The 12180-nt window shown below is 46.8% G+C and overlaps 1 protein-coding gene across 1 annotated transcript in view; it reads right to left on the bottom strand.

The window, feature by feature from the left end:
* The window catches only part of b4galt1l (DP-Gal:betaGlcNAc beta 1,4- galactosyltransferase, polypeptide 1, like), a 37016-nt gene that overhangs the window by 6758 nt on the left and 18078 nt on the right, over window positions 1–12180 (bottom strand). Inside the window, exons 2-4 of the mRNA XM_085789000.1 lie at window positions 11339–11574; window positions 2535–2722; window positions 1089–1211 (exon numbers count right to left, since the gene is read on the bottom strand). Of these exons, the coding sequence (XP_085645126.1) occupies window positions 1089–1211; window positions 2535–2722; window positions 11339–11574 (547 nt within the window). The remainder of the gene's footprint in view (window positions 1–1088; window positions 1212–2534; window positions 2723–11338; window positions 11575–12180) is intronic.

Here is a 12180-nt window from a genome sequence, read left to right as displayed (position 1 = left end):
TTCAAGTGAGCCACAGTATGTGTTGGTGGCAATAATATAGAATATACTGTGGCTCTACAAAAATCGCAAAAATGGTCTAAATTGCCGGTACACTTGACTAAAACTTTGGAAAGGAGCGCGGCACTCAATGAGTTAAGAAATAAGTTTTATTTTAAGATTTCGTTGTGATGAAATGAGCTCCAGCCGAGAGCCGCGTATATCCGTATAATGGAGTCTACAGGGCAGCAGAATGCAGCCTCTAAATAACACATTATCTGCAGAGAAACTCCTTCATTTCACCAATATTTAGTTCTGATAGGCTAGTGCTATTCCCCTCTGAGTCCGGGGTTAGCTGTTATCAACATCTGGGGTCTGTAGGTTGACCTGCTGACCTCTGACCTGGATGATGTCATCTCTGAGCGCCATGCAGCGTGGCTTGTTGCTAATAATACGGTTCGTTTCTGCGTGTTTCCGACTTGTCAGAACAAAATGAGCAGCTGGGTGAAGTTCAGCTTCCACAGGCTTCCTCTCCTCAACCTGGACTCACTAAAGCTCCGGCTAGTTGAGATAAAAATGGACCCGAATACCAAAGCGGAATGATTATTATCAGAATGAGCCGTGCAGCGCTCAGAGATGACATCATCCAGGTCAGAGGTCAGTAGGTCAACCTACAGACCCCGGATGTTGATAACAGCTAACCCCGGACTCAGAGGGGAATAGCACTAGCCTATCAGAACTAAATATTGGTGAAATGAAGGAGTTTCTCTGCAGATAATGTGTTATTTAGAGGCTGCATTCTGCTGCCCTGTAGACTCCATTAGTAGAGTAGACTGTAGACTCTCAGCTGGAGCTCATTTCATCACAACGACTTGTAATGACACCAAAGTTATCTGGGTGAGGAAATGATCGGATTTTATGATAGAAATAAGGTCCAGAATGTAAAAGAAACAGTTATTATCCTTTAACCCTGAAGTTACCTGGATGAGACCAGATCCGGCTGCGTAGAACAGGGCCCAGGATCTGGTCAGTCAATGACAACAACATCAGCACACTGGGAATCTGACCTCTAAGGTCAGCGAGGTCATGTCAGGTCAGGTAGAAGCTCGTACCTGTTGTAGATGTCGTCGTCCTCTCCCCCCCAGCCCCAGTAGTTGTTGGGGAAGCCGTTGATCTTCAGATACTGTTCTTTACTCATCGAGGACACGCCACCAAAATACTGGTTATATGGTAACCTACACACACACACACACACACACACACACACAGAGGTTGTAAACACTCAGCTGTGATGACATAACAACAATGTAACAACATTTAGAGAAAACAAGTCCACTAGAAGTGAAGTTAAACTAGAGAAGTTCTGTGACCTCAACAGGAAGTGTGCGAGAGAGAGAGAGAGTGTGTGTGTGTGTGTGTGTGTGTGTGTGTGTGTGTGTGTGTGTGTGTGTGTGTGTGTGTGTGTGTGTGTGTGTGTGTGTGTGTGTGTGTGTGTGTGTGCGCGTGTGCGTGTGTGTGCGTGTGTGTGAGTGAGAGTGTGAACAGGAAACAGGAAGTGCAGAATCAGCCCATGTCTTCCTCTGTGGTCTCTCCATCTCAACACAAACAACTGGGCTGCGTTCCAAAAGCGTGTTGAGTCGCCCTCGTTCACTTGCCCTCAGCACTTGCCCTCGGGGGAATCCCCGCCGCCATCATAAGGGCTGTTCCATTTCTCTAAACAGCTGAAGTGAACTTGGTGAGATCGACCCTTGAGGGCTGAGTGATCAAGTCAACATTGATGGTCACTCCAGAGCTGTATATCACCCACAATGCATTGCAGTGGTGCACGAAAAATACGTCCATGCGGTGGCGATAATGAACCTCAAGCACCAGTTGGGTGTTTACCACCAAAGAAGAAAATAAATGAAAGGGGTCAGTAAATATTCAATTCAATAAACTAGTTTAGCAGTGACATGTCAGAACAAACTATTTACAAGTGGTAGGCTAGTAGAGATAATAGGCAAACTTATTTGTCACAAAAAAAACGTGTCTAAAGAGCCTTTTTAATCTGACGTTTCATATTCACATAGTTGCTGTGCCTGTGTTGATGTGTAGTTGAATAAGGCATTTTAATCAGGATTGGTCTGATGAAGCAGAGCTCATCATCAGTGACAGACAGAGAGAAAGAGTAGTATATATTGATATTATAGAGTATTGAATTTAAAAATACGGCCAGACCCCCCCCCCCCCCCCCCCTTAAGAGGCAGTACAGCGCTACACCTAAGACATGTGGTCGACCAGTGATTGTCCCGGCTGTTAGTGAACGAGGGCAGGTGCGTTCCGTTTACCTCTTCTACTCCTCCCCCGCCCACTTTCCCTCCGCTCTCCAAGTGGCCTCCGTGTGACGTCATAGCAAGGGCTGAGGGCAAGTGAGCGAGGGAAACTCAACCTGTTTTTGGAACGCAGCCCTTGTCTCTTGTGACAGGAAGTGACCTTGAAGCCCAGAGGCACGGCCTACCACAGCCCCCCTCCCCTTCCATCAGACTACGACTCCCAGGGTGCACCTGTGACTGCCTCACCTGAAGCCGAACTTATCCATGGACACGGACAGGTGTCGCGGCTGGTTGAAACACCGGTAGCTGTTGCGGTCGTCCATGGGGATCAGGTCCACGTCACTGAAGACGAAGCAGCCGTAGTCGTCGTCCTTCAACGCCTCGGAGTAGCCCACGTTCAGCAGCTTGGCCCGGTTGAAGATCTGGTCTCCGTCCTGAGGACAGGGACACACTGAGTCAGTCTAAAGATCTGGTCTCCGTCCTGAGGACAGGGACACACTGAGTCAGTCTAAAGATCTGGTCTCTGTCCTGAGGACAGGGACACACTGAGTCAGTCTGAAGATCTGGTCTCCGTCCTGAGGACACACTGAGTCAGTCTAAAGATCTGGTCTCTGTCCTGAGGACAGGGACACACTGAGTCAGTCTAAAGATCTGGTCTCCGTCCTGAGGACAGGGACACACTGAGTCAGTCTAAAGATCTGGTCTCTGTCCTGAGGACAGGGACACACTGAGTCAGTCTGAAGATCTGGTCTCTGTCCTGAGGACACACTGAGTCAGTCTAAAGATCTGGTCTCCGTCCTGAGGACACACTGAGTCAGTCTAAAGATCTGGTCTCCGTCCTGAGGACAGGGACACACTGAGTCAGTCTAAAGATCTGGTCTCCGTCCTGAGGACAGGGACACACTGAGTCAGTCTAAAGATCTGGTCTCCGTCCTGAGGACACACTGAGTCAGTCTAAAGATCTGGTCTCCGTCCTGAGGACACACTGAGTAAGTCTAAAGATCTCGTCTCTGTCCTGGGGACAGGGACACACTGAGTCAGTCTAAAGATCTGGTCTCCGTCCTGAGGACAGGGACACACTGAGTCAGTCTAAAGATCTGGTCTCCGTCCTGAGGACACACTGAGTCAGTCTAAAGATCTGGTCTCTGTCCTGAGGACAGGGACACACTGAGTCAGTCTAAAGATCTGGTCTCCGTCCTGAGGACACACTGAGTCAGTCTAAAGATCTGGTCTCTGTCCTGAGGACACACTGAGTCAGTCTAAAGATCTGGTCTCCGTCCTGAGGACACACTGAGTCAGTCTAAAGATCTGGTCTCTGTCCTGAGGACATGGACACACTGAGTCAGTCTAAAGATCTGGTCTCCGTCCTGAGGACAGGGACACACTGAGTCAGTCTAAAGATCTCGTCTCCGTCCTGAGGACAGGGACACACTGAGTCAGTCTAAAGATCAGGGGCCTCATGTATCAATACTTGCGTGGATTTCATACTGAAACATGGCGTACGCCAAAATCCAGAAACTGTCGTACGCACAAAGAAAATCTGATGTATCAAAGTGTGCGTACGCATGGATCCAAGCACTTTTCCTTTGTACATCCCAATCAACGTGGAATTGAGCGCACATGCCGAAGTGGTAATCTCCTCCCTGTCCACGCCTCCATTTAAATATGCAAAATCAATGTAAATAAGGCCTGCACCAAAGATTCCCTTCTCTTTACGGTCAGATAACACCATGAGAAACTGTGAGGAACAGCAATTTAACCAAATTTGAGTTGAAGGTGCTCCTCGATAAAGTTGAGCCGTGTAAACATCTTTTTTTTTTTTTTTTTTTGCCGTCCTCCGGCACCATCACAAAGGGGGTGGGAGAGTGTGTGTGTTATATAAAGGTGAACGTGAAGCGGAGGACCGCTGTCATCCCAAATGAAAGCAGACAATGTACTCTAAATTATGTGAAATGGATTTACAATTTTATTTGCCTTTTTTTATACACAGATCGCGTAGTAAATGCAGAAGTGCGCCAGGGAGGCTGATAAAGACACATGTCCAACTTTACGCATGTGTTTATTGACATTAAGTACTTCACACAGTCTGTGTAGTTTAACCAGCAAAAAGAAAGTCACTGACAGTGTGATATCTGGGCGGACATGCTCAGTGTGCATCGGGGGGTTACATAGGACAATTAAACAAATACTGTACATTTACTTTGCGCGCATACAGTCCCAGCCTGTAATCTGTCCCCAGCTGTGCTGAATGAATGAATCGTGTGCTGAACCAGCCACCTCGCCACAATGTTTGTTAATATGTGATACATTTACGCATCACATATGATCTGTACATTTATAGTATAAAAATGCTTCCTGTTCACAGTGTGGTCAGCACCTGAATGGATGAATGCTCCCCGCCGTGTCGCGCGCTCAGGCCGGTCGCAGCGCACTGCACTCAGTTCCAAGAGAATTGCCCTCGGAAACCAAAAGAGTCATCATGTGCAAAAAAAACCCTCCGGGACTCATGTGCACTTCGCACTGCACCATCTGCAATATCTTAAGACTAAAGCTGATGCTATTTTCTGCACCACTTTGCGCATGCTTTTCTATCCACTTATCTAATTGCAACATGTGGATGGGTTAGTTGTTCATGTCTCTGATGTGCACATTACTCTGAGGTCTAATTGTTTTCACATTATTAACAGTTTCACAGCTTCACCTCTAAGTGTCGCCAAAGGAACAATTGCTGTAGAAACGTGCGTACGCCAGCTATGGAGTTGGCGTGGGCCACCGTACTTTTCCACGGTCATTTCACTTTTGATACATCTGAACGTTGGCGTGGAAAATGACGTACGCCACTTTTTTGTGCGTACGCAACATTGATACATGAGGCCCCAGGTCTCCGTCCTGAGGACAGGGACACACTGAGTCAGTCTAAAGATCTGGTCTCCGTCCTGAGGACACACTGAGTCAGTCTAAAGATCTGGTCTCTGTCCTGAGGACAGGGACACACTGAGTCAGTCTAAAGATCTGGTCTCCGTCCTGAGGACAGGGACACACTGAGTCAGTCTAAGGATCTGGTCTCTGTCCTGAGGACACACTGAGGTCAGTCTAAAGATCTGGTCTCTGTCCTGAGGACAGGGACACACTTCCAATGTCCACTCATCTACCTGTCCACCTTTCTACCATCTACCTTTTCTACCTTTCCATCCTATCACAGGAGCAGGTCTGACTGCAGCAGGTGTACAAGTGAAGTTTCAGAGCAACAAACAGGAAGCTCATCAGATCACTGGCTGCTCACTGCAGTAAACACACCTCAGGTTGCTGGGCAACCAACACCTGCAACAAGCTCTCAGGTGTGAGGAGTCGTTCACCTGTGGAGCCGACGGAGCAGAGACAACCTGTGACCTCTGCTGTAGTAAACACTGACACTGCCTGTGTCCTCTGCCTGTGGTCAGGACGCTGATTCACAGGGAGAGGATGAGTTAAAGGGATAGTATCATTTTTTTAAAGTGGGGTTGTATGATCTACAAATAGCCCCTAAGTACTTTAATTGCAGTAGAAGACTCTCTGCACTCCTCCCGTTAGCAACGCCAAAACGCATTTTTTATGTGGACCTAACCAACTCACGTATCCCTCTGCCCAGGGTTAGCGCCCGCTGATCAGCAGTTGGTTAGGTCCAAATAAAAACTGTGTTTTTCCTGCACTTTGAAGGGCTGGAAAAAATTATATTATAGCGAACAATGGAACTGTGTATTTTTTTTCAGGTAAAACCTCTTTTAGGCCACGAAAATAGGCCGTTTCTTTGGGTCTGTTCACAACACTGTATGTTGTAAATCTCTGGGCAGGGCTATGGGCTGGCGTTGCTAACGGGAGGAGTGCAGAGTAGGGATGCACATGATTAAGCGTTTAACCGTTAACCGATAACAAGAACTTTGACCGATTAATACTATCGGTTATTTTTTTTATTATTATTAGGTCCTTATGTCGTCAACTCATGGGGGCGTGTCGACACGTGCAGACTTCACTGCCTTCAGTCATATTTAGTAGCTAAAAGTTACACAGGAGGACTGACAGTATGAGCAGCAGCCCCCATGAAGGAAGATCAGACAATACATGTAGCTACACGGACATAGATGTGCATCACCTGTAACTACGGCGCTGAGAGAGAGAAAAAAAAAAAAAAAAAAGAGAGGACGTCGCTGCTCTCCAGCCTGTTCACCTGCAGCTCTCCTGCAGCTCCACAGAGGAGCTGTCAGAGAAGCTCTGCTGCTCCTTCAGCCTGGTGTTTGGCTGCACTTTGTATAAAAACAGTTCTACATTGGACGATCTAACCTCCATATGAGCGCGATCAGCTGAGACAGAGTGGATGTGGCGCTGCTCTGTTGCACTCTGGCGCACGTGTGTATTTAACGGCAAAAAAAAAAAAAAAAAAATTGGAGCGATACATTTTTTTTTTTTTTTTGCTGTGCGCCGCAAGCATCTTAATCTTATCGGTTAATAATCGGTTAACGAGCATCGGTTATCGGTCAGAAAAAAAATTCAAAATGTGCATCCCTAGTGCAGAGAGTCTTCTACTGCAATTAAAGTACTTAGCGGCTATTTGTAGAACATACAACCACACTTTAAAAAAATGATACTATCCCTTTAAAGACACATCGTGACATTCATGTTAGTGAAGGAAAGAGAGAAAGAAAGAAAGAAAGAAAGAAAGAAAGAAAGAAAGAAAGAAAGAAAGAAGAAGCCTGTTTACCAGAGCGACCCTCAACACCAGCTGCTACTGGCTGAGACCAAGCAGGGGGCGGGTCTCAGCGTCTCCACCGAGCACAGCCATTGGTTTAGAAATGCCTGACATGCAGAGGGTGGGGGGGGGGGGTGTTGAGAGGTGCAGGTGAGGCAGAAACTAGAACAAAGGAGGAAGAGAGGATGAAGAGGAGGAGGAGGAGGAGAGAGAAGAACAAGTGTGAGTCAGAGTCACACACACACACACACACAGCTGTGAGAACAAGAACAAGATGTTATTAGAAGAGTCCCGGAGCTTTTATTTTGAAAGTGTGTCGGGCTCCTGTCAATCAATGTGTTGCTATGACAACAGGTGAATGTGTTGAAACACCCAGTGTTCAAAGAGGTTGTAAGAAACATGTAAAAACAGTGTAACAACAGAGACACTTTAGGGGGGGGTTATTATTTATGGCCCTTTTCCACTAGCACCACTCGGCTCAACTCGCCAAGGCTCTACTCGTTTTTTTGTTGTTGTTTTTTTTCTGCTTTTCCACTAGCACTCGAGCACGACGTCCGACACGAGAATCAAACCTGCTCATTTTAAAGGGACATTGTGTAACTTCTCCTGTTATCTATTCAGGAAAATCGATTATTTGGTTTAAAAGTCTATTTTTCATTAACCAGAAATCCCCCCCATCAACAAACTGAAGTGTTCCTTTCAGCTCTGAATTAGCCGTTCATATCATTCATATCTACATGGAGCGGGTAAGCTCGGTGCTGGCTGCCATGTGGTGTCTCCATGTTTTTACGTTCAGTGGCAGCGTGACGGTAGGAAACCACGGAAACTCAGCGGAGACACCGGAGCTGTCGGCTCAGGTCGAGGTGGCGTCTGTGAAAAGTCACCGTGGTAACGCAGTGAGGAGGAATGGAGCGTTACACTGATGCTGCATTCACCTGCAGTCGGGCAGATGGCCGTCGCTAACAAACCAGATGTCATTTTAGTCACAGAAGTCCAGAGAAAGCCGGTAAAACGTGGGTCAGGTCAACAATACCACATCGCCATGACAACACATTGTCACGTGTATTGTTTTGCCTCGTGCTGACGGACCACTTGTTTACATAGAGGCTTGTTCATGCCGTTACGTGCAGCGGCTGTGGTCCGTCTGCCGTCTGCCCAATTTCAGGTGAATGCAGCATGAAAAATACGATTGAGTTGCTTGTGATATACAACCACAATGCTAGATGGGTGGAAATACTACACAATGTACCTTTAACAACACACCAAAAACAGCTGCAACTGGTCTGTACTGAGACTATTGTTGTTCTGTCACCTGAGTTAAATGATGCTGTGTAGAAAACCAGCTGTGGACCGCCATCGAGGTGCAGAAGAAGAGTGAGTCTGGAGACGACGTGATGTAACGACCACGCCCCCGCTGAGGAGGAACTATGAAGAACTCAGCTGTGATGGAAAAGGACCTGAACCGAGTCGAGTAGAGTCGAGTAGAGCTGTAACTGTGTAGTGGAAAGAGGTGCAAAGTAATGCTGCTTTACATTGTTAACATCTAAAAAAAGTTTTATTTTGCACGATCAACTACATGTAGCGGAAACCCTGTAGGTACGACAGCCAGATGAAGAGCCAGGTGAGACAGGTGATTTCCTGTCTGTCAGCAGCTCATTTACATTTAGTGAAAACATGTTTGTTTGACGGTCTGAGGTTCAGAGTCTGAGCCCTCACCTGTGCACACCTGTACCTGGTCTGCGTAGACGGATGCAGTCGTTAATAGACGGGTTTCTTGTGTACAGACAACACTAGGTGCGTGCTAGGGCCGTCAGAACGAACTTCGCTGTTCAAACAGAATTCAAATTATTTTAAAAATGAGAACATTCGAAGGTGGAAACTGATGTTCAAACGTGTGTGTTCCACAACGACGCAAATAAACATCATGCGTCGCGACATTCAGGGCAGTAAACAGTGTGACCAGACCAGACGGAGCTGTTCTCCCTCTGACATCTGATATTTAAATACCAGCGCTCACCCTCACAAACCGATCACATGAATGCGATGCAGACTTCGGGGGCACGGAATCGCGGCTGCATGTGTCTTTGATGTCCTAATGGCCAGTTATCATATGGCCCGACATACAGTTATCTCATGGAGAAGCCCAGTGTGTACACAAAGGACAATTTGCGTGTCTATAAATCATATAATTATGTACTTTGTGGTCATGTGCAAAACTTAAAGGGACAACGAGGAGTTTTGGAAAAGCAAAGTGTTTTCACACTACATTTATGAGCCTCCGCGCGCACCGTGAAATTCTTGGACCGGCGCAAGACGGACTCATGTTTTCATTCATCAAGAATTAAAGTCAGAGGTTCGAAGACGATCACATACCGTCATAGTTCCCACCATAAGCGGCGATTCGGCGGCGTTATTCTCATGACTCGCCACGAAACCGAAAGTAAGGAAACGCTGGTCGGCTCGACCAGCATTTCCGCCACCACTAATAATAACAAAATAACGATAGAGACAAAACGATATATACGATATCTAAAATGGGCCCATTAACAAGTGTGGGTAGCGGAGATTCATCCACATTAATATGATACTTTTTTATTGTCGCGGAATTTTTCGTTCTGCAGATAGAGAAACTCTTTAAAGCCTTAAACCCTTTAAAGTTTTATGACGGACACTCCTCAGGATCCTTCGGGACCCCAATCTGCTCTTTTAACGGCCTGGAGCCATAATCTTCTTTTTCTTCTTCTGGCAAACGGATGAGATATTATACAGTTCCCATCCTGTTGCCGGTTTTTGCCGTTAATAGCACAACAACTCCTTGTCATTTTCTTTTGCTGCTTGTTAACAATGAGGAATGTTCCGCTTTCTGCCCCTGGCTACGTGAGTTTATCTGTGGTGACGTTGCACAGACGTGGACATCAGCAAGACACACGTGTACACATGTACACACACACGTACGCACACACAGGAACACTCCCACTCCCTCTCTGACAGATATTGATTTCTCCCTGTAACAATAGAGGTCAGTTTTCCTATGCATCCAAGAGGAGCAAAGGGCTCAAGTCAAGTTTCCCCAGTCTCATGTTTCCAGACTTTTCCAGGATGTTTCCAGGACGTTCCCAGAGACACTCCCTCTGCCAACACTCTGGCTTCACACCTGACCACTTCTCCACGTCAACACGCCACACCTGTAGAGCGCGGCCATTAATCCGTTAATCCATCAATCAACCAGAACACTTCAAAACACCACAGACCATGAAAGGAGGCTGTTCAGAAGAGATGTGGCTTGTGAAAAATGAGTTCAAAATTTACTTCAGTGACTGTGGGGAGAAAGAATCGACCATAATCGGTGTTCACATTAAATTTTCCCATTGGAGTCAATACACTCCAGGCTGCCTCTTGTCTCCCTAAAGGGGCGTGGCCGTGCAGAAGCCTAGTGACATCATACAGGAAGCTGACTCGTCATGGAAGGTCTTGAGCTGTGTTGTAAATCGCCCCCTATCACGGATGTAGTGCACTACTAACTATATAGTGCGTTCGCCATTTTGTAGTGTTGTTCGAATTCTCCGAGATTAATTTCATCCACTATGTAGTGGACGACAAAACACCCACAATGCACCGCAAAATTGAGTGAACAAGTGATGTACACTACTTTCTACTCCCGTATCCCACAATGCAATGCGGTCGTGTTTTGCCAGAGAAGAAGAGCAAGCTAATTAGCATGTTAGCTACGATTTCTTTAGGTTATTAACCAATAAACTCCTCAGACGTATTTGCTTTCGCTCCGTTTGCCCGAGGAGCAGGAGTTGGGCAGCAGCATCCGATAAATAACAGGCAGCATTAAATCAATCTAATTACAAAACTGTAGCAGAATGTGTAGTAAATACGAGCTAACGAGCTAAGCTAATAGCCACAGAGCCGTTAACGGCTCACGGTCGGGACAAACAACAGCAGTTGAGCAAACCAAACTTCCGATATTTCAACAGTTTATTGTCCGAGAAACACAACCACACAGAATCACATCCTCAAATGTTCCCACAAGTGTCTGGTTTTTCTTATTTTATTTTTATGTGTCCGGTTTGTTTACATGATTCTCGGCGCGTCTGCTTCCGTCACAGCAACACCTGGAGCATCTGCTGACGTAACCATGTCCAGAGAATTACCGTGTAGTGTCTGAATTCTCCTCCCGTCGTTCCCTACATCGTGTACATGATGTAGTGGATAGGGAGTGAGTGAATGAGTGGATGATTTCGAACACAGCTTTGGTTTATAAACCGTCTTTGGTGAAGGTGAGTGATGACATCAGAGTGACATCAGAGTGACATGGTACCTGGTTGATGACGTAGACTCCGTAGTGGAGCTGCTGCCTCTGCAGGATGGGGTGCAGGTAGTAGAGCCAGTACTTCAGGTGTTCCTCTCGGTTACGGAATGGGATGATGATGGCGACCTTCTGCAGCGCCTCGCAGTCCCGCGGTCTGGACCGCCCGCCCAGCTGGACGCCAGGGTTCTCGCGCTTTATCTGCTCCAAGGTCACAGGCGTGTTGAACTCCACCCGCAGAGGGCCCACTGAGGACACACACAGGTACAGATGAGATACAGGTGAATTATAGGTGAGATACAGGTGAATTATAGGTGAGTTACACGTGAGCTTCAGGTGAGATCAGGGTCCAAAACTAACACTCGCCACTCGCCAATTACGGGTAGATTTTGTCTCTGGCTGGTAAATTTTTAAGACCACTCGCCACTCTGGCGAGTTATTTTTTTTACCGACAAAAATTTCATTTTTTCGTTACTGGTGGAGAACGATGCTGGTATGTTGTTTCCTGACAGAGTAATGTGTCTTTCCAGCAGAGACGAACTTTGGTCAGGTATGCGCGTCAGGCCGTCATTAGGGACTTTAAGCAACGGCGGATTTTGCCACGGCTACGGCAGCCGGAAATAGATCTTTGCTCCGCTGATCGAGACTGAAGCCGTTGTGCCGGCGTTGCCTGCCGTCGCCGGCTGATCTACCACGGCAAATCAAGTGTCCTCACGTTGTCGCTACAACGCGTGTCTCAGACGAGTGAATTAAATGGTTTTCGTTGTATTTCTGAAATGAAACGTGTTCTACGGTTGATAGTGACACACTAACCCAGGAGTTTTCAAAGTGTGAGAGAGACAGTGAGCCTCCCT

This window comes from Trachurus japonicus, chromosome 10 (genome assembly GCF_045865225.1).
Source record: "Trachurus japonicus isolate A0001 chromosome 10, Traja_1.0".
NCBI lineage: Eukaryota > Metazoa > Chordata > Actinopteri > Carangiformes > Carangidae > Trachurus > Trachurus japonicus.
The sequence above is the reverse complement of the archived record's forward strand: the minus strand, read 5'-3'. Positions and strand labels throughout refer to the sequence as shown.